Below are 27,707 nucleotides of genomic sequence, written 5' to 3' on the forward strand. Positions count from 1 at the left end.
TAGCGTAGACACAGCAGGGGTCAGTGTGACCAAAGCCCGTCCGCCGCCGTTCCGCACCGGAGGGAGGGTTGGACCGCCTTCTTCCGCACTTTTCAAGGCCGTTGGTTTTCTTTTCGACATAATTGGCTCCGCGTACGTACATCCGACTGATGCGTTTGATATCGTACAAAAAAAAAACAAAACAAAAAAATCCCCCCCGGCCCCCCACCTTTCACACCAAAGTCACATCACTGCAGAGAACGAAAGGAGGGAGCCGGCCGGCTAATTTCTTGCGCGACGCGTACTCGGGCGCGTCACGTCAGGCGATCCTGTTCCCGTCCCAGCGCCGGCGGGACAGACATTTGAAAATGTCAACATTTCATGGGAGACTGCGGAGGGAGGGCCCGAGAGCCTTTGTCAAAAAGTCTTTGAGGGGGACCTCGCGATTGCAACGAGTCAGCTTGTCCTCGGAGTCCAAGTCCGCAGCGGAGCCGTCGCCGCAATTGGTTCCCACTTAAACGAGCGTCTAACGTGACCCGTCACGTGTTTCGAAGGTGGGACGGAAGCGAAACCGTCCAACCTCACCAAAGCAGGCGTTCGCTGGAACCTTTCCAACAGACGCTGAGGTCAACGCCGCCGCACGCCTCGCTTACGCAGAAGGGCGCCGGCCGACTCCCTGGGGCGAATGCCGCGGTGTACCATTGAAGCCAGAGAACCGGTTGGGGAGCGTCTCGGAGGGATCCTTTTGGGACATTCCGCGCCAGTCCGGCAAAGAAAGCCAAACCGTACGGAAACGGACTTGGCCGCCAACGGCGGAGCGTGGGTCACCCCACCTCTTCACTCGCAATCGCTTCAAACATTTCAAAAGTAGAAGCGCAAACGACTGTTATGCAAGCGCTTTGCGGATCGAAATTCCGAATTTCATAAGAGCGGACGGGATCCTATTGGGCCGTCTCCGTCCCGGCCAGCGCCTCTCCCGTCGGGCGCGAAGCGAGACCGTCGGCCGACGTTCGGCCTCCGGTTGCGCTGGGCCGACTTTTGGAGCGATTATCGCAGGACGCCTCACCGTCAACCGCTAAGTCAACCGCTGACCCCCTTTGCGCTTTGGCCGTTGCACTGGGCCGACGTGGTCTAAATGCCGGAAGACTCCGTCCGGATCCTCGGCCGCAGCGCCCGTTCCCCGTCAATCGACGACCGTTGTTCATGCTCGACGCGTGCGCGAGTGTTTGTTTGGTTTCCGCGCTTGGCCCCTAAAGCTGATTCTGATGAAAGAACTCGGGACAGAGGAGCCGAAGTTTGAAGCCGCCCACAGCGAGCAAGAATTTCGGAGCGGACCTAAAATCAACTTCTGAGGAACACTCGGTGGCAAAGCTTTCATTTCGAGGACAGCGTCGAGCCCGTTTGTCTGCTTTTCCAAGCCTTCCCTTGCACCCTTCCGTTTCTTCTTCGGGAGGTCCAAACGCCTTCTCTACCGGGTTAGTTCATGTCCGGTGATGGACTTGCCCTGTCGAAGACAAACCGACAAAGTCCTTTGTTATGTTTTTTTTTGTTGTTGTTTTTGTTTTACATGATGGAACTTCTCCCGATGAACGCTTTTCAATATTGAACGTGTCGGATCTTCACCAGCGAAAACCTTCGCATGTGAAGGAGAAAGCCGAGACGTGAAACGGAATGCGGCCGATCAAGCAGGGAACACGTTGCGGAACGAGGAAGCGGGCGAAAATAAAGCAGCAAACACAAAGGAGAACAACCCGAGCCGTTAGCCTAATTGGACAAATCCTTCAGTAGACTCAAACGTTTGCTTTCAAGCGGTCTCTAGGATTTTTCACTCTGGTTTTATTTTGTTGGGGCTCCCCCCCTCCTCCTGTTCTGCTCTTTGGTCAAGCAGAAAGAAAGAAAGAAAGAAAGAAAGAAAGAAAGAAAGAAAGATCTGTTTCTATTGCATGCCGGAACAGTTTTGTGGTTTTACTGGGGACTTTTTAAGATGCCGCTGCGCTTTCTTTACACTCTGACGGCTACTGACTGAGAATTTGTCGTCCAGCCAAACAGGACAAAGTTTTGAAAGCAGAGTGACATCAAAAAAACAAAAACAAAAACAAAAAAACAAAACAAAGGATAGTTCCTAGACAATGAAATAGGAAAAGAAGACAACAACAGACCAAAGGCCAGCTGTTAACAAGCTGCGGAAAATAAAGCATTGCGTAACTACGACGACGACGACGACGACGGACTTGAGTCTTGATTGGCTTCGTGGTGCGCAGGACAATATCGAATAGGACAGGACTGCAGAGGACCGGGGTGGCGAAACTGAAGTGTGCTGGCCGTTTACTATGTCAATTCCAAAGGACACCGAAGAAATTCCCAACCAAACACCCCGCGAATACGTCCCCAGGGCTGCGCGTGGACAGACATTAGCGATCGAGTGGCCTGCGACCTGCAAATCCGCTCGAGGGGCGGGCCCGAGGTCAGGAATCTCCTCGGCAGCGTGACCTCCGCCGGGCCCCACCGCGGCGCCCCAAGACCGGCCGCCTCGAGGAGGCCACGAGGACCCGGGGCCACCCCGCCCTAAAAATCGTCCCCAGATCACCAGTGTACACGTCATGTTTCTTCTTTGCGGGAGAACGTGAGATTTTGGTGATGGGCGACTTGTTTCTAGACCGCCGGGGTCTGTCTGGGATTATCGGAGCAAAAGGGTTCAATTCTGGGTTTGAGTTTTTTGGAAATCATCTTCACGCGTGAGGTCTGCAAAAGATCAACAGTTTTTAACGTGGGGGGAAAAAAACCCAATCCTTACGGGCCCGCGCAGCAGGCCTTACCCGGATTCGAACTAAAAGTCTGAATACGCGCAAAAGCCGGAAATGGAAAATGTAGCAAAATGCGCCCGCAAACATTTGTACCCGTTTTTAGCTGTCGTCAAAGCGAGTGTAACGAGATCCGCGAGAGAACGGAACACGGACTTTATTCATCGGCTCGGCTAAGGTGAGAGCGGGCCTCTTACTTTGTTTTTGTTTTTTGTCGTTGTGCGCTTCCGTTTTTGCGTCGCGAGTCATGTCACACTTCATGTGGAGCAATTGGGGCCAATCAAATAGTCCAAAAACTGCACACGTAAATCTGACGGTGATGAGGTCAGAGCCTCGCCGGCCTCGAAGCTGACGGGCATCCAGCTGCCTCCCTGGCGTGACTCGCTATTATAATGTTGCTAATTCGGAAACTGGAGAACCTGGAAAGGTTTTCTAGGTTCCTGCAGGATTAGAAGCAGGCGGGAACGGACGGGGGCATCATTGAGATGCTTCTTCAACTTGGGCACAGTCCACCGGTGCAAATGTCAGGAGCTTTCGAGCGAGTACTCTCGCTCTGGGCTTCGGGGCGGCGCCGTGCTCCAAAAAAATCCTCATTTTTTATTGTTGTTGACGCTAGAAGTTTCTTTCGGCCACTGCGTCTCATCTCAGATGAACGGGCGCACGTGTTTGGCACAATTTGTAACGCCGGATGCCCTTCCTGACGGCGGAGGCCCCAGCGGGATACGAACCCGACTCCCTTCACCGGAAAGGAAAAGCACTATCGCAGTGGGGACCTGCAACGGAAACGTCGGCCCGTTGGGGTCTCAGGACGGCAGAGCCTCCGCCCCTCGTCCGCTGCCTCGCGCTCCTGCTCGCCAGCTCCGAGCCCACTTCGGGCTTCCGCTCGTCGCGGCTCCGAGTGACCTCGGTCTCAACTCGGACGTCTGTCCACATGTTGTCGTTTTCCAACAAGGGACCCGAATGAAAACACGCCATTTCACGTCTGACTGGCTGTTAATTCCTTTGACAACCACGCCTGCGGTACGTGGAGTCGATTCATCACGTGATTTTTTCTGGAAATTGCTCCTTTTCTTCTGTTGAGTATGACGTTAGTCGCTTAATTGACTAATTAGAGGCGGCAAAAACAATGTCGCTCGACAAGATTTGGCTCTCGTTTACGCACTGAGCGCTAGCAAACAATTACGTGCGTGAAGAGACGTCAGCGCTATAATTAAGGCCTCACCTCACGGAGGGCTGGACGCGGGTTAAGGTCACCCTCTTAAGGAGCGCCAGGCAGCTCGGAGGCAAATCAGATCCCGGAGCAGGAGCAAGCGCATCGCATCCAGTCTCGCTCCACTCGACGTACCACCGACAGCGTTTTTGAATCCAGCGTGGTGAGTGACTGACTACTTTTCCCCCTTTTCAGAATCGGGTGAGGGGGACGGACCCGGGACCCTCACTGGAAAATTTCCGCCGGAGGGTCCGCTGCTCACGTACGTTTAGGCGCTTCCTCCTGAGCCACCAAAATGATTTCATGCCATCGGAAGGGGAGAGAGAAAATAGTTTGATCGGTTTTCTCCAAGGTGAAAAGTTGGCATTCATGGAGCGGCCTTTCCTTTGAATTGCACGACTTTTTGTCAGGGGAGCCTTCCACAAGCTTGGGGACAGAACCAACTCTGCCGGAATCCCGGCCCCGACTGCCGGAAATGTTCGGTGGGATCCGCTCCGACTCGTTGCCTTTTTTTTCCTCCACTTCCGCACTTTTGGACCATTTGGGCAGTGCGCTTCGGGTCGTTGTCCGTCGGGAAGACAAAGAGAGCAGAAATACAGAAGCGCCGCGTCAGCCAGCTTGAACATCTTCTCGCCCTTCCAAAAATGTCACATTTTTCATCACGGCAGAAAGTCCAAGCAACTTTCAATAAAAGAGGACATTCAACTTTTTTTTTTTTTTTTTTTTACAGGAAACAACCACATTTGGTGTGATAGAGCGAGCAGGAAGGCATCATCATGATCAAAACTTTTGTTTTTCTACTCCTATTTCTTGGTAAGTAATGCGAACTAAATATTACAATTTTGTTCTTTATGTCCTCTTGAAAGATATCTGACCAAACTCGTCCATTTAAACAGGAACAACCACTCAGGTAATTCAACACCGTAGCAGTGGAAGAAAACTCCTCCAGGTCACAGACACCAGTACCACGATGGACCCCTCGGCTACCGACGCCTCGGCCAGCGACACCTCGGCCACAGACGCCTCGGCCAGCGACACCTCGGCCACCGACGCCTCGGCCAGCGACACCTCGGCCACAGACGCCTCGGCCAGCGACACCTCGGCCACCGACGCCTCGGCCAGCGACACCTCGGCTACCGGCGCCTCGGCCAGCGACACCTCGGCCACAGACACCTCGGCCAGCGACGCCTCGGCCACCGACGCCTCGGCCAGCGACACCTCGGCTACCGACGCCTCGGCCAGCGACACCTCGGCTACCGACACCTCGGCCAGCGACACCTCGACCGCCGACACCTCGACCGCCGACACCTCGACCGCCGACACCTCGACCGCCGACACCTCGACTGCCGACACCTCAACCGCCGACACCTCGACCGCCGACACCACGACCGCCGACACCTCGGCCACCGACACCTCGACCACCGACACCTCGACCACCGACACCACGACCGCCGACACCACGACCACAGATGAAACCCCGGTGACTGAATCGATACCTGAAGTGGCAGTCCGAAGATCAGGAGAGACAGCCGTGGCGGCATCCGCGACCGCTGCATCGGCGGCAGCGTCGTTGGCAAGCTCAGCTACGGCGGTAACCGCCGCAGTTTCAGGAGGATCCCCGGAAGCGGAAGCAGCTGCAGAAGATGCTTCGTCTGCCGCAGAAGAGGCAGCCACTGCTGCGTCCTCTTTTCTACAGGGCTCAATAAGTGCACCGGCGGCGGCGGCGGCGGCGGCGGCGGACAACGCGGCGGACGCCTCTGAAATCGCCGCGCAAAGAGCAGCAGAAGCTGCGGCGGGCGCGAGCGGCGACATGGCCTCGTTCGCGCAAGAACTCTCCGCAGCGGCACAAAATGCCGCCGTCATAGCGAGATCGGCCGCAACAACGTCGGCCTTGGCGGCGGGTGGAGTTTCTGCCGAGAACGCGACAGATGTCATCGACGCTGCAAGAAGAGCAAACGAAGAGGCCGAGATGGCCGCTCAAGGGCTCCGAGTTTTGCTCAATTCCGAAGATCTACCGCCAGACGTCGAGGCCAGCGTGATGGAAGCCATACGGGCGGCTGAGAGCTCAGCCGAGTTGGCGGAACAAACGGCCGCTCAGGCTCAAGACGCTCTCGACACGGCGGCTCAAGCTGCGGCGGCGGCGGCGGGACCGACTTCAGGAGAAGCGGAGGCTGAGCTTGCTGGCGAATTAGCTATTGCACAAGTCCAAAATGCGGCACAAAGCGCGAATGCAGCTGCGGCGATGGCAGCAGACGCGGCGGGAGCGCCCTCGGCAGATGTCCAAGCTTCAAGAGCGGCCTCCCTCGCGGGCGTGATAACCTCGTTCACGGCTTCAGTGGGGGAAGTCGCGGGAGTCGATCGTGACCTCACCGACGCCGCCTTGGATAGCGCGACCGCGGCAAACGAGGCGGCTTTGTTAGTTGCAAATGGAGAGGCGGAGCCGCAGGTGGCTCGAGATGCCGCGGCCAGAGCGGCCGAGGCGGCGGAAGCGGTGGCAACCGCGGCGCAAAACGCGTCGCCAGAGGGGCTCGGTGAGGATTTGGCACAGATCTCATCCGACGCGGCGGCTTTAGCCACACAAGCGGCCACGGCAGGATCGGAGGAATTTTCTTCCGTTGCGGAAGAATTTGCGACACTATCAAGGAACGCTTCAGAACTATTCGCCAGTCAGGCGCCATCCACGCTAACAGCCGAGATGGCTGCAGCCCTTCAGGAAGCAGAAGAGGTCGCCTTGCTAGCAGAAGCCGCTGCAGTCATAGCAGGAACCGCGGACGATCCCGAAGGCGCGCAAGCGTTAGCGAGGTCCGCAATGGCGACAACAGGAGCAGCGAGGGAGATGATGGAAAACCTTCCCGAAGAAGGCGCACTAACCTTGGCACAAAGGTCACTAGCGGCCAGTTTGACGGCCTCAGCCGCGGCAGTAACCGCCACCACCGCGGCCGCGGCGGCCGCCGTCGGCGCCGGAACGGCGGCCGGGACCGCGTTGACCGCCGCAGAGGGAGCGGCGGACGCCGCCACATCCCTGAGCAACGATGACGATTCCAGTAGCGTCGGCGCGACGGTGGATGCCGGACTGGCGGCGTCCCGCGAAGCCAACAACGCAGCCGACGCAGCCGTGACGGCGTCGCAGTCCGGATCGGCCGGCGACGTGCAGATCGCGAGCCTGGCGATGGAGGCGGCCGGACTCGCTTCCAGGCTAACGGGAGCGGCGCAAAGCGTGGCCTCCGACGCGGCGACGGCGCAAACCCTGATGGATGCCTCCCAAGTGGCCACAGAGGTCAACGCCGACTTGCTAGATTTGGTGGCCAGTCTGCGAGACTTGCTGGAAGATGAATCGCAGGAAGACTTTGGGGAGCTCGTGGATCAGCTGGGGATCCTGAGCGCGGCGTCCACTGCGCAGGTGGCCACCGACACTACCAGACAGGTCGCGGATCTCGCCGTGAGGACCAACACGCCGGGCCAGTCCTTCGTCGCCGACACAGCCGCGATGCAAACTCTGGCGACGGTGGCGGCTTCCAGCGCAAACATCGCGGTGAGGGCGGCAAACGCGTCGCTGGCCACGGCCACGCAAACAAACGGGGCCGAGGTCCGGATGCTCTCCTTCTCCGCCGCGCTCGGCGCCGCCGTGCTGGCGCTGAGATTGTGAAGCGCGCTTTAAATCGAGGACTTGTGAATTGAACAGACGCGTGTATTTATCCTTGTATTATAGTCTTTGTCGAATGTCCCACCGGCAAAAGGAAAACAATGACGGCGTGAATTGCTTTGACGTCAGACGAAATCCGAACTCAACGAGCCGTGGATTTGACCGCCCTCACGCGCTTCTCAAGGAGGAAATGACCGCGCGGGGCCGCAAATCCTCCTCGCCGAATTGACGGATGAATGCTTGTCTTCATTTTTCCGGTTGCTTTTCAGACAATTAAAGAACAAAAGCAAACAAATCTTCTCTCTCATGTGCCGCCTCTTCATTCGCAACACAGCCAGACGAGTCCAGTCTCGCCCGTAGCGGCTCGAAGGTCACAACACCTCTCCAGACGATTCCGCACACTCGCATTCTTCTACTTGTACTTACTATGTCGATATAATACGCCAACACCGAGAAAAGAATCGGAATCGGAATCAGTTTTGATCGGAAGCCGTCCGGGCAAATTCCCTGCAGTTGCGTACGCGAGCGCCGTGGAAGATCTTGACCCGCCTTTTCTCCAATTCCTCCACCAAGATCGGCCAAATCAAGTTCAATTATCATTAAGGCCGCAAAAAAAAAAACCAAAAAAATTGTGAAAAAGGAACGCGGCCGCTTCCGCTTGGCAAACATTTGGAAAGCTCAGAACCGCTTGCGTCGTCCTCAGCAGCAACAAGTGAAGTCGAGCGTTTTCCAGAACTGGCGAGGAGCCTTCGGGGAGATATTTGGCGGGGTTTTTTTTTGACGCCACATCGGCGCTTTTCAAATCGAAGCCAAGTTCGGCCATTTTTGTTTGACTTCCTGATCGTTACCCCGCCGCAGGACTCGAGTGCGCTTCATTCAGCTAGCGGTCCCAACGTTCTCCTTCAGGATTTTCAACCCCGGCAAGTTTTCCGGGTCCCAAACAAAAACAAAAAAAAATTGTCTGCTCATAGTTGTACTTGCAGTGAAATGATTTTTTTCTGTCAACTGAATTTTCTCAGTGCTGTTTTCGGTTCAGACGTTTGAGATTTTCACAGAAAAAAAAAAAAAAAAAAAAATCTCGGCGTCAAAGTCGTCGTCGTACTTTGTGCTTCCCCAAAAATGGAAAGAGATTTGGCTGAAACGAACGGCACAAGCTGGAGACGGCCGACGTTCCGAGAGAGTCTGCTCTTTCTTTTGCTCTTTACATCCACCTGGATCTCTTCCAATCCTTATCGCGTTATTATTATTATTATTGTTATGTTCTCCGTGTGTGAGAGGCGGGGATGGGGTTGCATGTTTCGCCTGCCAGCAGGCGGCGCTGGGTTGTAAAGCCGCTGCATTTGACCGAGGGAGAAGAAGAAAAGTCAAAAGCCGCGAAAAGGAGGTCGTCTTTGGACTTGCGAGTTTTCCTGCCGTGAAGCCACTCAAGTCGCCTTTTCCGGCAAACACGGCGTCTGTCGTGAGCGCTGGAACATTCCGTGGGCTTGAAAATGAGCGAAATTGGTCAAAAGGGTCCGTCCGGCACTCGGGAGAGAGAGAGAGAGACCCCCATTTGCCCCATGTGAGTCGTCTGTTTTCAAACGTTCGTTCATTCGTCCAACCGCTGCAATCCAAAGATGTCAATAAAGGCAGCTGCCAGAAAACAAAACAACCGTGATGAAAAGAGGAGGAGCACGCTCTCATCGGCTTGCTGATCCGGCAAAAAAAAAAAAAAAAGTTTGCTTTTGACGGCCAAACGGTTCTTTCCCAGCAACCGTGACCGGAGCGCCCTCCGCTGACCGAACCCGTATCACGGCAGCTACAAGAGTCGACCTCACCTCCCGAGACTCATCGAGCAAAGCGCAAGCATCTCCTCCGTCCGTCCGTCCGTCCGTTGTTTTCCTTGCCTATCCCATCGCCGATTGCGGAGCGCCACCGTTTGGCGCATCCGCCTCACAGTTCGGAGGTCCCGTACCCTTTTCTGCAGGAGTCAGCTGCGTGGCTGCGGCAGGTCCGTCCGTCGTCCGTTTTCCAAGGCGCTCGTCCTCGCAGCAAGTGCCGTCGCGACGCCTCCGAGGGAAGGCGACGAGTGCGCTGACAACCGCGCGGTGGCAGCAGAGAATGCGTGAAAATGCGTCCCCGGGGGAAAGCCCCGTTTTTGCTCAAGAGCAAAGTTGGACTGAAACGGATCCAGTTTTTTTAGGCCGACCACGTGCTCGAAATCACCAAACAAACGAGCATAACCTGCGGCTCTCGTTTTTGTCTTTTCGGAAGAGGCAACAGGCGCAGAAAACACAAATGCAAAAAGTGCATTTTCAAGAAGGGTCACGCAGTCGGGATCCCGGCGGCTGCGGACTCGGGCAAGACCCTGCGGCGAGTCGGAGGACAAGAGGCGCTCTGCGACTCGGCTCGCTGACTCATTTTACGAGCGACGGAATCCGCTCGTCAGGAGCCAAAACACGCCCGTCTCTCCAAATCGCCCATTTCAAACAATAACAGCGCCAGACGTGACCCGTATCCGGTACGAGTCAAATGGGGCGTCTCCCTCGCTTCAATTTGTCCCGGCCGCCGACGAGTGTCGACGAGCCTTTCCGGGTACAGTATTTGAACACCCGGCCGCATTGCATGTTGACGTACTCTGAAATTTTCCTGGCAGGTGCACGTCCGCTGCGGGAGAGATCGAAAACCCAGAAATCACAAGGTCTGATTTTTTTTCGGAACGATTTATTTGTGTGATCTTGGAGCTTGTCTCGGCGCGGCATCTTTTTCCATCTCCCACTGTCCCCGTGTCCTCCCTCACAACATCCATCAAGCTCGTCTTTGGTCCAACCTTGTCTGTGTCGGCTCCGTCCCAAAGACTCTCTCTCGGCTCTGGACGCGTCCAAAGCATCCAAGTCTGCTCTCTCGATCGAACCTCGTCTCCAAAACCTCCAACTTTGGCCGAGCTCGTTTCTCACCCCAAAACGTCAGCGTCTTCGTTTCCGCCACCTCCAGTTCTGCTTCCGGTCGTCTCTAATCCGTCCATCGTGGCCGGCCTCGCCACTCTTTTCGACACTTTGCCCCTCTTCGTTCTGGCGGAGACTCTTCTGTCACGTAGGACACCAGACACCTTCGGCCAACCGTTCCATCCCGCTTCTTCACTCTCCTCTGCTCTGTATTGTCGAGGCCAAGTATTTGAAGCGGTCCACCCTCGCCATCTCTCCTTCCTCCGCCCCTCTCACTGGCGCACATGTATTCTGTTTTCCTCCGGCTCGTCTCCATTCCTCTCCTTTCCAGTGCCTGCCTCCATCTTTCTAATTGTTCCTCCGCCTGCTCCCTGCTTTCGCTGCAGATCACAATGTCAATGTCAAGGGCATCACGGTCCGAGGAGATTCCGCTCCAACCTTCTTTGTCAGCCTATTCGCTACCACAACAAAGAGGAAGGGCCTCGGAGCTGATCGCAGATGCGGTCCTACCTCCGCCTTAAATTCTTCTGACACGCCTACGGCACACCTCGCCATTGTTCTGCCGGGCCACGTGGTGCACCATTCTCTACATATTCCTCCACCACACCAGACGTGCGCGTGCAGTACCGCAGTTCCCCTCTTGGTACTCTGTCGTAGGCTTTCTCAAGGCCTACAAAGACCCGACGTAGCTCCTTCTGACCTTCCCCACGAGCATCCTCGAGGCAAATAATGGGTCTGTGGCACTCTTTGTCGGCATGAAAGCGTCCCGTTGCTCGCAGATCCAGACTTCTGTACTACGTCGTAGTCGTTATTCCTGTATCGTTCCCGCAGCATGTGCCTTGGCCGTGGCCTTTGTTGTTAAAAATGGGAAGTAGCAGACTTTTCCTCCATTCTTCTTCAGCTTCTCGCCCGAGAGTATTCTGTCGATGAAGTTGGTGGAAAAACTCAACACAGCCAGCCCTCCAAATTGCTTCCAGACCTCCACGGGTATGTCATCGGGACCCGGTGTCTTTCGGTTCTTCCCCCCGTCCCGTTTCGGTGCCTTTCTGACTTCCCCCTGAGTAATCGTTGCCACTTCCTGGTCGGTCCTTCACGCTTGCCTCTTCAACTCTTTCCTTCTCCCTCATTCTTGGCAGCTGCTAGCTGCTGAGCACACTACTGGCACCAGTCGACCCGAACCCTTTAATCAGCCTTCCCACGTCCATCCCTCTGTCTGGCCGACCCGTCCAGATGCTTTTCTCCCTTTTTGGTGTCCAACCCGCTGTCCGTGTCGCCTGTACAGGCCTCTTGTTGAGGCTCGGCCACCCGTCCGAACCTGTGTCCTCCGTCGCATCTCAATGTATTCCGTTTGCCACTCCTCCTCAGTGTCCCACTTCTTCTTCTTCTTCTTCGCTAATCCCAAGGGCTAATAATTTTGTCTCCTTCTCCCCTTTCCGACCAGAAGACACAGCAAGTACTCCTCCGCCCGCCTCTCTGATCACCTTGGCTGGAGCGCAAGACCCTTCCGGGAGCTCCTCGCGTCCATCTTTCCCAAATACGGTGCAACATTCTTCCTTTCGCGGCTCGCAGGCGATATCAAATAAAGAATTACTTTGTGCTAATGTGGCCGTTTTTGCTGTGACTATCCACCCTAAAAGTGAGGCGGGTAGGAGTTTTTAACCCCGCGGGTTCCCCCCCCCCCAAGATCGCAATGCCCAAACAGCCTTTTAGTCCCTTTCGGAAGAAGAACGTTGGCATTTTGGTTTGCGGGACTCCGCGACCAGTTCATTGTTTTCGGGAGTATTGTTGAAGGAAACCAATTGAGAGCATATTCTGATAATTGCAAAAAATGTCTCAATGCGGTCAGACATTGTTGTCATCGGAGAAGGATACGCTTTGGAACGCACCGGAGTACAGACCGCATACGGTACGTTGCATTCCGACCGGTTGCGAGATCAAAGACATTACACATTTTTGTCGACATTTGTGGATCTGCACTGAATTCCGAAGTGACTGCAGGGGCGTTGGCCACACAAATCTCACTTGTCAACATCGACTTTGCACTCGCTCGCCTGCGTTGCTCATTTGTGAACAATTGGCTGTGTGACAAAGAGAGGGAACAAAATTCATTAAATGCCTCACCTTAATGACTGCCTCGCCTCAGCAAGGGTGGAACAATACCCTCGGATCAGACCGATTATTACCTACCAAAAGATGATTGCGAGGCGAGACAGAAATGCCGAAGCAGGACCGACTCTGAAGCAGAGAGACTCCAGACCGGCTCCAGTCAAGAGATCTGACGACGAGAGAGCGAGGTGAGTGCTTTCTCCATCTTCCAATCGGGCTCCGGCGCTCCACCCAAGAGTCCAGACTATTCTTTCAAAGCATCTGCCTTTGACTTCAAGTCCGAGACGAGCGCGGACCCATCCGTCTCGTGGGGGTTTTCGTGCACAAATGCTGCATGCGGCGTACGCGCAGAGAGAAACGGATCCATCTACTACCCTCGACGGCCGTTTGACAAAACAGACAAAAAACGGTCAGACGGGAATCCCTCGTCGTAGGTTGGGGCGAACGTTAAGATAAATTCGGTGTCACTGTCGGAGAGCGTTTGGATCTGTCGCTGCCTTGCGCAAAGTCTTTCAAGGGACGCCACGCCGCCTCCCCCGTCTTATCGCGCAGAGGTGGGAAAATGCGCTACATCCCTCGAGCGCAGCTCGGGTGTAACGGCTCTCGATTGGAATCAGGATCCGGTAGTCGCGGAAGGGCTCGCGCGACAACATGTTTTCCTTTGCGGTGGCTGCACCTCGGACCACAAAGTCTGAATATGTTCACACGGTGCGGCTTTCCAGTTGTCTTCTCAAATGGATCCGGTCCAAAGTGTTGAACATAAATGATTCCCAGGTAGTGGGACGGGACGGGAGGGAAACTTCATCCATCCATTTTCTGTACCACTTTGCCTCAGGCAAGCTCGTGGCACACACTTAACTGGTCGCCAGCCAATCGCGGTGCACATAGAAAACCAACTATTTATTATTCGTACCTACGGGCAATTTAGAGCCTTCAGTCAACCTGTCGCGGACGTTTCTGAGAAGCAGGACTCCGCAAAGGCAGGGCTGGGATTCGAACCCACAACCTCTGAGCCGGGAGACCGCCGTGCGTTTGAGAGACAGAAACTTTTTGTTCTGGTCAAGCTACGAGTGGAAGGACAGCTCAAGTGTGCGACGGTCAGCGTCCAAAGAACATCCAAAGCCTTTTTTCTCTGGCAATATCGAAATGGAAGAACGGAAGAAGGAAGGGCTAAATCGCTGCATGGAAATAGCGGCTCCGAGTCTGGAAGCAGGTTGGACTGGAAGTCGTGAACGGGAGCCTTGGCTTAGGGTTAGATAGGGTCAGGGTCAGGGTTTGGGCTGCCCCCGGAAGTCACGTCCAATGAATGAACGTCCGTACATTTTCTTGTTCCATATGGAGCAAGAGATGAGTCTCCCGAGCGGTTTCAATGTTTTCCTAAGGAGAAATACGGAGATTGTGTCACGGGCAGAACCCGAGGCGCACGACTCTGGAGACCGGGTACCGTTTGAGCGGGAACTTTGTTCAGTTCGGCGTCGGAGCACGGGGAGGCGGTCCAGAAAAGCAACAGTCACGGAATCGGCGGGTGAAGCGGCCACGTCGCACACGCTCAATCGTCCGAGAAGTCTGTGACGCGAGGGCTCTGGGGAAGGGCCAGACCACAGGCGTGGCAATACATATCGGCGCTATTTGACAGCAACGTGCGGTCGGGGAAGGACACGGCCGTGACAACGATTTGGCACGAAATTGGATTCAGCTAACTTACAAATGAAATTGTCACCGTTGACCGCTCCCACTTTTCTCTTTGTCCTCATACTAACGTAGTGAAGTTGTGCTTTTGCAAATTCCTCATCCTGTGTGCTACCCTCACCCTTTGGTAGTCTCCTGACCATATCGCGCTGGACAGTCGTGTTTGCGCCACGCGGTAGCCAACCAGTGTTTGGTGTGTTCATCCATCAGATTCGGGTTTGGCGCGGCCACAAAGAAGAAGAAAGTCCCAGCGCAGTGGACAAGAGGGAGCACCTGTAACCCCCTCGGGGCCCGCTCGGACCAGCCCGACGTCTCTTGGACTCGCCCCGGGTCGGGCACCGCGTTCCCTCCGGTAGGCGCAGTTGAGCAATGCACGCTGGAGCCAGAAGACGTTCATGCCTTTGCAACGAGCTCCTTGAATAGTTCCAAAGTGAAGATTAGCCAATTGCCGCATTCATTATTGTTGCTTCGAAACCGTCAAGGCCTCGTTTGGCTTCACGACGTCACGTCCGAAATGCGTATTGTGCGCTTTGATGCCGGGGACAAAATCTCAAGTGTTTGCAAATACTTTTGCGCAATCAAAGGCCTTCCTTCTTGAACGGTTCCTCCGCGGCCGGGCGAGTCTCGAGTCCCCAAATCTTTGCTTGGATTGGTTCCTTGCAAACTGTCTCTCTCGCGCCGAGAGACACGGCGGACAGTTATGCGGAGGCATGGAGACATTATTGCCGAGCGCGTCATATCTCAATTTCATCTACGGCAAAAATGATGGTCCAGATCCAAAGGGGGAGGCGGGGGCTAAACCCGCTGAGATGATCCCTCCACTTCATCTCCTCAGACGCCGAATGCGCCGTCTCCAGGGCCACATTTTTCAAAAGGACTGACCGGCCGAGGTCGACGCTGTCTAATATTTTGGTGATTTTGATTTTAGGCTCATCAGGCGGAATGAGCTGCCTAATAAAGGATCTTTGCTTCTGCCAATGCCTTCAATTTGAGGACTAACGTGAATAATCATCAGTCACTTCTCATATTCAATATTTAGGCCAGAGGAGGCTCCGTTGGGACTCCAATTCTCAGATTCAGAAGGAACAATGCGATTTGGTTTTGGTCCCGGGCGTGCAACGCTGGGCCATCTCTGTACACTCAGCAGAGTCCTGGAGTTCTGCTGGGTTTTTTTGTGGACTCGGAGAAGCCGTTGGACCTGGACCGTGTCCCTCGCTGAGTCCCGCGGGGCGGGGGGCACAACGGAGCGGCCGTAGCGCGTCGGCCTCACCGTTCTGAGGACGGGGGTTCAAATCCCAACCCCGCCTGTCTGGGCTTTGCGTGAGTTTTTCTTCCGCTTTCCTCCCGCGTCCCCAAAACATTCTTGCATTCGTCGGAGACTCTCAATCGCGAGTGCGAATGCTTGCTTCTTTATTTGCGCCGCGCAATTGGCCGGCGACCGGTCCGGGGCGTATCCCGCCTCCTGTCCGAACGTAGCCGAGACGGGCTCCGGCGCTCCCGTGACCCTTGTGAGGATAAGCGGCTCAGATAATGGATGGATAGATAGTTGGAGGGCCCCTGCAGTTTGGAGGGCCTCCACCTCACTCCGAGAATGAGATTGGAAAAGCGGCAAGTTACCGGTAAAAAAAAAAAAAAAAAAAAAAACAACTAAAGGTGCGAGATCCAAACGAAGGCCGACGGAACAGATCCGGTCCCGTTATCTCCCTTTATTGGTCACAGTGGTGCCGTCCCGAAATGGCCCACGGTCGTCCTTGAAGCCTCTGAAAGAAGTCTTGCACATCCCGCCGCCGCAAGCGCGACTGCGTTTCGCGAAGGGTGAGAAACGCGTGCCCACGTCGGCGACATGCCTACACAGACGGCTGAGAAAATAAAAAGCCAGAAAGGAATTTCGTCCGGATGGTGTTGCGCTAAAGCTCCGCAAATGAGTCAATGTCAAACGGCGCAGCAAATACACAAATGAGCGATGTCCTGACTTTGCGCATTTGGACTCCTCGTCAACATCTGGTCTTCCTTGTCCAGATCAAATTAGGGCGTCTCGGGAGCCCCGAGTTCTATTTCAGCGCCGGATCGTTCAACCGATCGGTCCGGTCGGGGATGCAGACCTCACCTCTGATAGTGAATTTCACTCTTCGAATTATCGGTGGCCTAAAAGCCGTGGATCTAAAACAAAACAAAAAAACCCCAAAAGAAACCAATTGACAGCTTTTGCATTGTCTCACAGACGGCGGTTGGCCATTGCAACCTCATTTGGTGGCAAAGAACACTTGAATAACTTCACATTTGGCAGCAGACCTGAAAGAAAGACTCGTCAAACGGCGAAAGAGACGGTGACGCCAATATTCGAGCTTGCAGTGACTCTAAACCGGCAGCAGGTGTCGCCCTTGCTCCAGCAATGATCCCACCGCGTCACCCGTGGTCGGGTCTCCTTTGGGGGACGACTAAAGATGGGTCTTGAACAGGGGTGCCCACGCGTCTACTTTTCTTGCCGGGCGCGGGGCTTGGAGTGGACTCGGTGGGGGGTTGCGATGGGGGCCTGTGACGTCACGGGCGGTAAATAGGAGGCCGGCGTTTATGCGCACATGCTTGCGACGTATTGGCCATCGGCTTCCGTCTTTTTTTCGTTTTGTCTTTTCCACCCCCGGTCTTGAGCCTCAGCATCAGAGTCCACATACATACGTAGATCCGGCCTCATCTGAGTTTGGGGCTTTACCTGTCACCTCCTTCTTTGAGCCATTTTGGTGTGAACTGGCTCCAGAAAAACGCAGTTTCGAAAGTGATTTTATGGAACAAACGTCTGTTGACTGTGTTACAGCACATCGTCGGCCGCGATGATGACTCCGAAGCGGCTCGCTGCTCTCCTTCTGCTGACTGGTAAATCATCGAACGCTCTGTAACAAAGGAAATGAAGTGAACTGTCGTCCCGTGACACTGCCGTCAACTCTCGACACAGGAATCTCCTCCCTGCCTACTCAAAGACACCTGTCGGGCATAATCCCAGAAGATGACCGGGGGATCCAGGGGTATCCTGACACCCAAGAGACCTCACGCCACGGAGTCCCCGGACCTGAAGGCAGCCAACATATTCGGAACTTTCCATTTGACAGTCCAGACGACTACGAGCGCACAAATATCAAAGAGGCGCAAACGTATGACTCACCGTGTGACAGCCGTACCCACGACTCCACCCACGGAGCTCGCAGCCCTCCCCGGCATCAACGTGACTCGGCAGATGAGGACAACGCTCCGTCCTGGCAAACGCACGACCACGAGCCTTCCCGCCTTAAAGATGAGTCCGGCCGGAAAGAACGCGCTCATTCCGGGCGCCGCCATGACTCCGGCCGGAAAGAACGCGTTCCTTCCCGGCGCCGCCATGACTCCGGCCGCGAAGAACATATCCAGTGCCAACATGAACACGAGTCCGACCACGAAGAAGTCACCCCTCGTGACTCCATACGCGAAGAGCACATCCTCCCTTCGCGGCATTCCACTCGAAAGCAACACATTCCACCCCGGCGTAATTATCCCCCGACCCGTGAAGAACACATTCCGCCGCCTCCCCCCGACTCCGCTCGTGAAGTACATACCCGTTGCAATCTGATGCATGATAAACATACACCTTGCCCGCATAACCGCGACTCCAACACCCCGCGCTGGCATAAACGTGACCCCGCTCAAGAAGAACGAAGCCCTTGCTCGTACACTCGTGGCTCCCCCCGTGAGGAGCATACCCTTTGCTCACAGGTCCATGATAGCACCGATCCCCCACACGCCCCTTGCCCAGTCACCAGTGACACCGCAGTGAGCACACCAGCCGGTGATAGCGCATTCTCCACTGACACGATTGGCACACTGTCTAGTGAAACCGCAGTGAGCACGTTGGGCAGTGAGACCACAGTGAGTACACTGACCAGTGATTCCACAACCTCCAGTGAAAACACAGTGTCCAGCGGCACCACAGTTAGCACACAATTCAGTGAAAGCACTCTATCCAGTGACACCTCAGTTAGCGCAACATTCAGTGATAGCACACTGTCCGGTGAGAGCACAGATAGCACACAATCCAGTGATATCACCTTCTCCAGTGACACTACAGTTAGCACAGTGTCCACTGACACCACAGTTAGCACAACATCCAGCGATAGCACAACTTCCAGTGACACCTCAGTTACCGCAACATTCAGTGATAGCACACTGTCCGGTAGGAGCACAGATAGCACACAATCCAGTGATATCACCTTCTCCAGTGACACTACAGTTAGCACAGTGTCCACTGACACCACAGTTAGCACAACATCCAGTGATAGCACAACTTCCAGTGACACCTCAGTTAGCACAATATCTAGCGTTAGCACAACTTCCAGTGACCCCATAGTTAGCACAACATCCAGCGATAGCAGTACTTCCAGTGACACCACAGTTAGCACAACATCCAGTGACACCTCAGTTAGCGCAACATTCAGTGATACCACACTGTCCGGTGAGAGCACAGATAGCACACAATCCAGTGATATTACCTTCTCCAGTGACACTACAGTTAGCACACTGTCCAGTGACACCACAGTTAGCACAACATCCAGCGATAGCACACCTTCCAGTGACGCCACAGACAGCACAACATTCTGTGATAGCACACTGTCAAGTGAGAGCACAGTTAGCACACAATCCAGTAGTAGCACCTTTTCCAGTGACACCACAATTAGCACATTGTCCAGTGATAGCACAACTTCCAGTGACACCTCAGTTAGCACAACATCTATCGTTAGCACAACTTCCAGTGACCCCATAGTGAGCACAACATCCAGCGATGGCACACTTTCCAGTGACACCTCAGTTAGCACAACATCCAGCGATAGCACACCTTCCAGTGACACCTCAGTTAGCACAACATCCAGTGATAGCACACTTTCCGGTGACACCACAGTGAGCACAACATCTAGCGTTAGCACAACTTCCAGTGACCCCATAGTTAGCACAATATCCAGCGATAGCACAACTTCCAGTGACACCAAAGTGAGGACAACATCCAATGATAGCACAACTTCCAGTGAAAACACAGTGTCCAGCGGCACCACAGTTAGCACACAATTCAGTGACCCCATAGTTAGCACAACATCCAGCGATGGCACACTTTCCAGTGACACCTCAGTTAGCACAACATCCAGCGATAGCACAACTTCCAGTGACACCTCAGTTAGCACAACATCCAGCGATAGCAGTACTTCCAGTGACACCACAGTTAGCACAACATCCAGTGATAGCACAACTTCCAGTGACACCTCAGTGAGCACAACATCTAGCGTTAGCACAACTTCCATAGACCCCATAATTAGCACAACATCCAGCGATGGCACACTTTCCAGTGACACCTCAGTTAGCACAACATCCAGCGATAGCACAACTTCCAGTGACACCACAGACAGCACAACATTCTGTGATAGCACACTGTCAAGTGAGAGCACAGTTAGCACACAATCCAGTAGTAGCACCTTTTCCAGTGACACCACAATTAGCACATTGTCCACTGATAGCACAGCATCCAGTGATAGCCCACTGTCCAGTGACACCACAGTTAGCACAACATCCAGTGACACCTCAGTTAGCACAACATCCAGCGTTAGCACAACTTCCAGTGACCCCATAGTTAGCACAACATCCAGCGATGGCACACTTTCCAGTGACACCTCAGTTAGCACAACATCCAGCGATAGCACAACTTCCAGTGACACCACAGTGAGGACAACATCCAGTGATAGCACAACTTCCAGTGAAAACACAGTGTCCAGCGGCACCACAGTTAGCACACAATTCAGTGAAAGCACTCTATCCAGTGACACCTCAGTTAGCGCAACATTCAGTGATAGCACACTGTCCAGTGAGAGCACAGATAGCACACAATCCAGTGATATTACCTTCTCCAGTGACACTACAGTTAGCACACTGTCCAGTGACACCTCAGTTAGCGCAACATTCAGTGATAGCACACTGTCCAGTGAGAGCACAGATAGCACACAATCCAGTGATATTACCTTCTCCAGTGACACTACAGTTAGCACACTGTCCAGTGACACCACAGTTAGCACAACATCTAGTGATAGCACACTTTCGAGCGACACCACAGTTAGCACAACATCCAGTGATAGCACAACTTCCAGTGACACCTCGGTTAGCACAACATCCAGTGATAGCACACCTTCCAGTGACACCTCGGTTAGCACAACATCCAGTGATAGCACAACTTCCGGTGACACCTCAGTTAGCACAACATCCAGCGATAGCACAACTTCCAGTGACACCACAGACAGCACAACAGTCTGTGATAGTACACTGTCAAGTGAGAGCACAGTTAGCACAACATCCAGTGATAGCACAACTTCCAGTGACACCTCAGTTAGCACAACATCCAGTGACACCTCAGTTAGCACAACATCCAGTGATAGCACACCTTCCAGTGACACCTTAGTTAGCACATCCAGTGATAGCACACTTTCCGGTGACACCACAGTGAGCACAACATCGAGTGATAGCACACCTTCCAGTGACACCTCAGTTAGCACAACATCCAGTGATAGCACACTTTCCAGTGACCCCATAGTTAGCACACAATCCAGTAGTAGCACCTTTTCCAGTGACACCACAATTAGCACATTGTCCACTGATAGCACAGCATCCAGTGATAGCCCACTGTCCAGTGACACCACAGTTAGCACAACATCCAGTGACACCTCAGTTAGCACAACATCCAGCGTTAGCACAACTTCCAGTGACCCCATAGTTAGCACAACATCCAGCGATGGCACACTTTCCAGTGACACCTCAGTTAGCACAACATCCAGCGATAGCACAACTTCCAGTGACACCACAGTGAGGACAACATCCAGTGATAGCACAACTTCCAGTGAAAACACAGTGTCCAGCGGCACCACAGTTAGCACACAATTCAGTGAAAGCACTCTATCCAGTGACACCTCAGTTAGCGCAACATTCAGTGATAGCACACTGTCCAGTGAGAGCACAGATAGCACACAATCCAGTGATATTACCTTCTCCAGTGACACTACAGTTAGCACACTGTCCAGTGACACCTCAGTTAGCGCAACATTCAGTGATAGCACACTGTCCAGTGAGAGCACAGATAGCACACAATCCAGTGATATTACCTTCTCCAGTGACACTACAGTTAGCACACTGTCCAGTGACACCACAGTTAGCACAACATCTAGTGATAGCACACTTCCAGTGACACCACAGTTAGCACAACATCCAGTGATAGCACAACTTCCAGTGACACCTCGGTTAGCACAACATCCAGTGATAGCACACCTTCCAGTGACACCTCGGTTAGCACAACATCCAGTGATAGCACAACTTCCGGTGACACCTCAGTTAGCACAACATCCAGCGATAGCACAACTTCCAGTGACACCACAGACAGCACAACAGTCTGTGATAGTACACTGTCAAGTGAGAGCACAGTTAGCACAACATCCAGTGATAGCACAACTTCCAGTGACACCTCAGTTAGCACAACATCCAGTGACACCTCAGTTAGCACAACATCCAGTGATAGCACACCTTCCAGTGACACCTTAGTTAGCACATCCAGTGATAGCACACTTTCCGTGACACCACAGTGAGCACAACATCGAGTGATAGCACACCTTCCAGTGACACCTCAGTTAGCACAACATCCAGTGATAGCACACTTTCCAGTGACCCCATAGTTAGCACACAATCCAGTAGTAGCACCTTTTCCAGTGACACCACAATTAGCACATTGTCCACTGATAGCACAGCATCCAGTGATAGCCCACTGTCCAGTGACACCACAGTTAGCACAACATCCAGTGACACCTCAGTTAGCACAACATCCAGCGTTAGCACAACTTCCAGTGACCCCATAGTTAGCACAACATCCAGCGATGGCACACTTTCCAGTGACACCTCAGTTAGCACAACATCCAGCGATAGCACAACTTCCAGTGACACCACAGTGAGGACAACATCCAGTGATAGCACAACTTCCAGTGAAAACACAGTGTCCAGCGGCACCACAGTTAGCACACAATTCAGTGAAAGCACTCTATCCAGTGACACCTCAGTTAGCGCAACATTCAGTGATAGCACACTGTCCAGTGAGAGCACAGATAGCACACAATCCAGTGATATTACCTTCTCCAGTGACACTACAGTTAGCACACTGTCCAGTGACACCTCAGTTAGCGCAACATTCAGTGATAGCACACTGTCCAGTGAGAGCACAGATAGCACACAATCCAGTGATATTACCTTCTCCAGTGACACTACAGTTAGCACACTGTCCAGTGACACCACAGTTAGCACAACATCTAGTGATAGCACACTTTCGAGCGACACCACAGTTAGCACAACATCCAGTGATAGCACAACTTCCAGTGACACCTCGGTTAGCACAACATCCAGTGATAGCACACCTTCCAGTGACACCTCGGTTAGCACAACATCCAGTGATAGCACAACTTCCGGTGACACCTCAGTTAGCACAACATCCAGCGATAGCACAACTTCCAGTGACACCACAGACAGCACAACAGTCTGTGATAGTACACTGTCAAGTGAGAGCACAGTTAGCACAACATCCAGTGATAGCACAACTTCCAGTGACACCTCAGTTAGCACAACATCCAGTGACACCTCAGTTAGCACAACATCCAGTGATAGCACACCTTCCAGTGACACCTTAGTTAGCACATCCAGTGATAGCACACTTTCCGGTGACACCACAGTGAGCACAACATCGAGTGATAGCACACCTTCCAGTGACACCTCAGTTAGCACAACATCCAGTGATAGCACACTTTCCAGTGACCCCATAGTTAGCACACAATCCAGTAGTAGCACCTTTTCCAGTGACACCACAATTAGCACATTGTCCAGTGATAGCACAACTTCCAGTGACACCTCAGTTAGCACAACATCTAGCGTTAGCACAACTTCCAGTGACACCTCAGTTAGCACAACATCCAGTGATAGCACACCTTCCAGTGACACCTCGGTTAGCACAACATCCAGTGATAGCACAACTTCCAGTGACACCTCAGTTAGCACAACATCCAGTGATAACACACTTTCCAGTGACACCTCAGTTAGTACAACATGCAGTGATAGTACACTTTCTGACACATCAGTTAGCACAACATCCAGCGATAGCACACCTTCCAGTGACAGCTCAGTTAGCACATCCAGTGATAGCACACCTTTCAGTGACACCACAGTTAGCACAACATCCAGCGATAGCACACTTTTCAGTGTCACCTCAGTTAGTACAACATCCAGTGATAGCACACCTTCCAGTGACACCTTAGTTAGCACATCCAGTGATAGCACACTTTCCGGTGACACCACAGTGAGCACAACATCGAGCGATAGCACACCTTCCAGTGACACCTCAGTTAGCACAACATCCAGTGATAGCACAATTTCCAGTGACACCTCAGTTAGCACAACATCCAGTGATAGTACACTTTCTGACACCTCAGTTAGCACAACATCTAGCGATAGCACACCTTCCAGTGACACTTCAGTTAGCACAACATCCAGTGATAGCACAACTCCCAGTGACACCTCAGTTAGCACAACATCCAGTGATAACACACTTTCCAGTGACACCTCAGTTAGCACAACATCCAGTGATAGCACACCTTCCAGTGACACCTCAGTTAGCACAACATCCAGCGATAGCACACCTGCCAGTGACACCTCAGTGAGCACATCCAGTGATAGCACACCTTTCAGTGACACCTCAGTTAGCACAACATCCAGTGATAGCACAACTTCCAGTGACACCTCATTTAGCACAACATCCAGTGATAGCACACTTTCCAATGACCCCATAGTTAGCACAACATCCAGTGATAGCACACTTTCCAATGACCCCATAGTTAGCACAACATCCAGTGATAGCACACTTTCCAATGACCCCATAGTTAGCACAACATCCAGTGATAGCACAACTTCCAGTGACACCTCATTTAGCACAACATCCAGTGATAGCACACTTTCCAATGACCCCATAGTTAGCACAACATCCAGTGATAGCACACTTTCCAATGACCCCATAGTTAGCACAACATCCAGTGATAGCACACCTTCCAGTGACACCTCAGTTAGCACAACATCCAGTGATAGCACACCTTCCAGTGACACCTCAGTTAGCACATCCAGTGATAGCACACTTTCCAATGACCCCATAGTTAGCACAACATCCAGTGATAGCACAACTTCCAGTGACACCTCGGTTAGCACAACATCCAGTGATAGCACACCTTCCGGTGACACCTCAGTTAGCACAACATCCAGTGATAGCACACTTTCCAATGACCCCATAGTTAGCACAACATCCAGTGATAGCACACCTTCCAGTGACACCTCAGTTAGCACAACATCCAGTGATAGCACACTTTCCAGTGACCCCATAGTTAGCACACAATCCAGTAGTAGCACCTTTTCCAGTGACACCACAATTAGCACATTGTCCAGTGATAGCACAACTTCCAGTGACACCTCAGTTAGCACAACATCTAGCGTTAGCACAACTTCCAGTGACACCTCAGTTAGCACAACATCCAGTGATAGCACACCTTCCAGTGACACCTTAGTTAGCACATCCAGTGATAGCACAATTTCCAGTGACACCTCAGTTAGCACAACATCTAGCGATAGCACACCTTCCAGTGACAGCTCAGTTAGCACAACATCCAGCGATAGCACACCTTCCAGTGACAGCTCGGTTAGCACAACATCCAGTGATAACACACTTTCCAGTGACACCACAGTGAGCACAACATCCAGCGATAGCACACCTTCCGGTGACACCTCAGTTAGCACATCCAGTGATAGCACAACTTCCAGTGACACCTCAGTTAGCACATCCAGTGATAGCACACTTTCCAATGACCCCATAGTTAGCACAACATCCAGTGATAGCACAACTTCCAGTGACACCTCGGTTAGCACAACATCCAGTGATAGCACACCTTCCGGTGACACCTCAGTTAGCACAACATCCAGTGATAGCACACTTTCCAATGACCCCATAGTTAGCACAACATCCAGTGATAGCACACCTTCCAGTGACACCTCAGTTAGCACAACATCCAGTGATAGCACACTTTCCAGTGACCCCATAGTTAGCACACAATCCAGTAGTAGCACCTTTTCCAGTGACACCACAATTAGCACATTGTCCAGTGATAGCACAACTTCCAGTGACACCTCAGTTAGCACAACATCTAGCGTTAGCACAACTTCCAGTGACACCTCAGTTAGCACAACATCCAGTGATAGCACACCTTCCAGTGACACCTTAGTTAGCACATCCAGTGATAGCACAATTTCCAGTGACACCTCAGTTAGCACAACATCTAGCGATAGCACACCTTCCAGTGACAGCTCAGTTAGCACAACATCCAGCGATAGCACACCTTCCAGTGACAGCTCGGTTAGCACAACATCCAGTGATAACACACTTTCCAGTGACACCACAGTGAGCACAACATCCAGCGATAGCACACCTTCCGGTGACACCTCAGTTAGCACATCCAGTGATAGCACAACTTCCAGTGACACCTCAGTTAGCACAACATCCAGTGATAGCACACCTTCCAGTGACACCTCGGTTAGCACAACATCCAGTGATAACACACTTTCCAGTGACACCACAGTGAGCACAACATCCAGCGATAGCACAACTTCCAGTGACACCACAGTTAGCACAACATCCAGCGATAGCACACCTTCCAGTGACACCTCAGCTAGCACAACATCCAGTGATAGCAGACTTTCCAATGACCCCATAGTTAGCACAACATCTAGCGATAGCACACCTTCCAGTGACACCTCAGTTAGCACAACATCCAGTGATAGCACACGTTCCAGTGACCCCATAGTTAGCACAACATCCAGTGATAGCACAACTTCCAGTGACACCTCGGTTAGCACAACATCCAGTGATAGCACACTTTCCAATGACCCCATAGTTAGCACAACATCCAGTGATAGCACACCTTCCAGTGACACCTCAGTTAGCACAACATCCAGTGATAGCACACCTTCCAGTGACACCTCAGTTAGCACAACATCTAGCGTTAGCACAACTTCAAGTGACCCCATAGTGAGCACAACATCCAGCGATAGCACAACTTCCAGTGACACCAAAGTGAGGACAACATCCAATGATAGCACAACTTCCAGTGACAGCTCAGTTAGCACAACATCCAGCGATAGCACACCTTCCAGTGACACCTCAGTTAGCACAACATCCAGCGATAGCACAACTTCCAGTGACACCTCAGTTAGCACAACATCCAGCGATAGCAGTACTTCCAGTGACACCACAGTTAGCACAACATCCAGTGATAGCACAACTTCCAGTGACACCTCAGTTAGCACAACATCCAGCGATAGCACAACTTCCAGTGACCCCATAGTTAGCACAACATCCAGCGATGGCACACTTTCCAGTGACACCTCAGTTAGCACAACATCCAGTGATAGTACACTTTCTGACACCTCAGTTAGCACAACATCTAGCGATAGCACACCTTCCAGTGACAGCTCAGTTAGCACAACATCCAGCGATAGCACACCTTCCAGTGACAGCTCGGTTAGCACAACATCCAGTGATAGCACACCTTCCAGTGACACCTCGGTTAGCACAACATCCAGTGATAACACACTTTCCAGTGACACCACAGTGAGCACAACTTCCAGTGACACCACAGTTAGCACAACATCCAGCGATAGCACACCTTCCAGTGACACCTTAGTTAGCACAACATCCAGTGATAGCACAACTTCCAGTGACACCTCAGTTAGCACAACATCCAGTGATAGCACAACTTCCAGTGACACCTCAGTTAGCACAACATCCAGTGATAGCACAACTTCCAGTGACACCTCAGTTAGCACAACATCCAGTGACAGCACAACTTCCGGTGACACCTCAGTTAGCACAACATCCAGTGATAACACACTTTCCAGTGACACCACAGTGAGCACAACAGCCAGCGATAGCACACCTTCCGGTGACACCTCAGTTAGCACATCCAGTGATAGCACAACTTCCAGTGACACCTCAGTTAGCACAACATCCAGCGATAGCACACCTTCCGGTGACACCTCGGTTAGCACAACATCCAGTGATAGCACACCTTCCAGTGACACCTCGGTTAGCACAACATCCAGTGATAGCACAACTTCCAGTGACACCTCAGTTAGCACAACATCCAGTGATAGCACACCTTCCAGTGACACCTCAGTTAGCACAACATCCAGTGATAGCACACATTCCAGTGACACCTCAGTTAGCACATCCAGTG

At 52.8% G+C, this 27,707-nt stretch overlaps 2 protein-coding genes across 6 annotated transcripts; both read left to right on the top strand.

Annotated features, from left to right (window-relative positions):
• Window positions 1-242: 242 nt before the first annotated feature.
• On the top strand, window positions 243-7,895 carry LOC133503081 (serine-rich adhesin for platelets-like). Of its 5 annotated transcripts, XM_061824256.1 has the most exons (4): window positions 3,535-3,800; window positions 4,186-4,252; window positions 4,721-4,803; window positions 4,887-7,895. In XM_061824256.1, the coding sequence occupies exons 3-4, from the start codon at window positions 4,767-4,769 to the stop codon at window positions 7,634-7,636; spliced, it is 2,787 nt and encodes a 928-aa protein (XP_061680240.1). In that variant the 5' UTR covers window positions 3,535-3,800; window positions 4,186-4,252; window positions 4,721-4,766; the 3' UTR covers window positions 7,637-7,895. The 5 variants fall into 5 exon arrangements, with proteins under 5 accessions (XP_061680222.1, XP_061680215.1, XP_061680248.1 ...); XM_061824238.1 differs by lacking the exons at window positions 3,535-3,800; window positions 4,186-4,252 and adding an exon at window positions 243-2,958; XM_061824231.1 differs by lacking the exons at window positions 3,535-3,800; window positions 4,186-4,252 and adding an exon at window positions 243-2,570.
• A 1,107-nt stretch (window positions 7,896-9,002) lies between these two features.
• LOC133504197 (dentin sialophosphoprotein-like) lies at window positions 9,003-27,628 on the top strand (the record flags this gene model as incomplete). Its single annotated transcript, XM_061826385.1, has 6 exons — window positions 9,003-9,194; window positions 17,165-17,223; window positions 17,303-17,831; window positions 25,687-25,907; window positions 26,412-27,323; window positions 27,426-27,628. Coding segments are annotated over exons 1-6 (1,995 nt in total), but the record flags the coding sequence as incomplete, so codon positions are not given.
• Between the last annotated feature and the right edge of the window lie 79 nt (window positions 27,629-27,707).

The sequence above is a fragment of the Syngnathoides biaculeatus genome, chromosome 1 (genome assembly GCF_019802595.1).
Source record: "Syngnathoides biaculeatus isolate LvHL_M chromosome 1, ASM1980259v1, whole genome shotgun sequence".
Taxonomy (NCBI): Eukaryota; Metazoa; Chordata; class Actinopteri; order Syngnathiformes; family Syngnathidae; genus Syngnathoides; species Syngnathoides biaculeatus.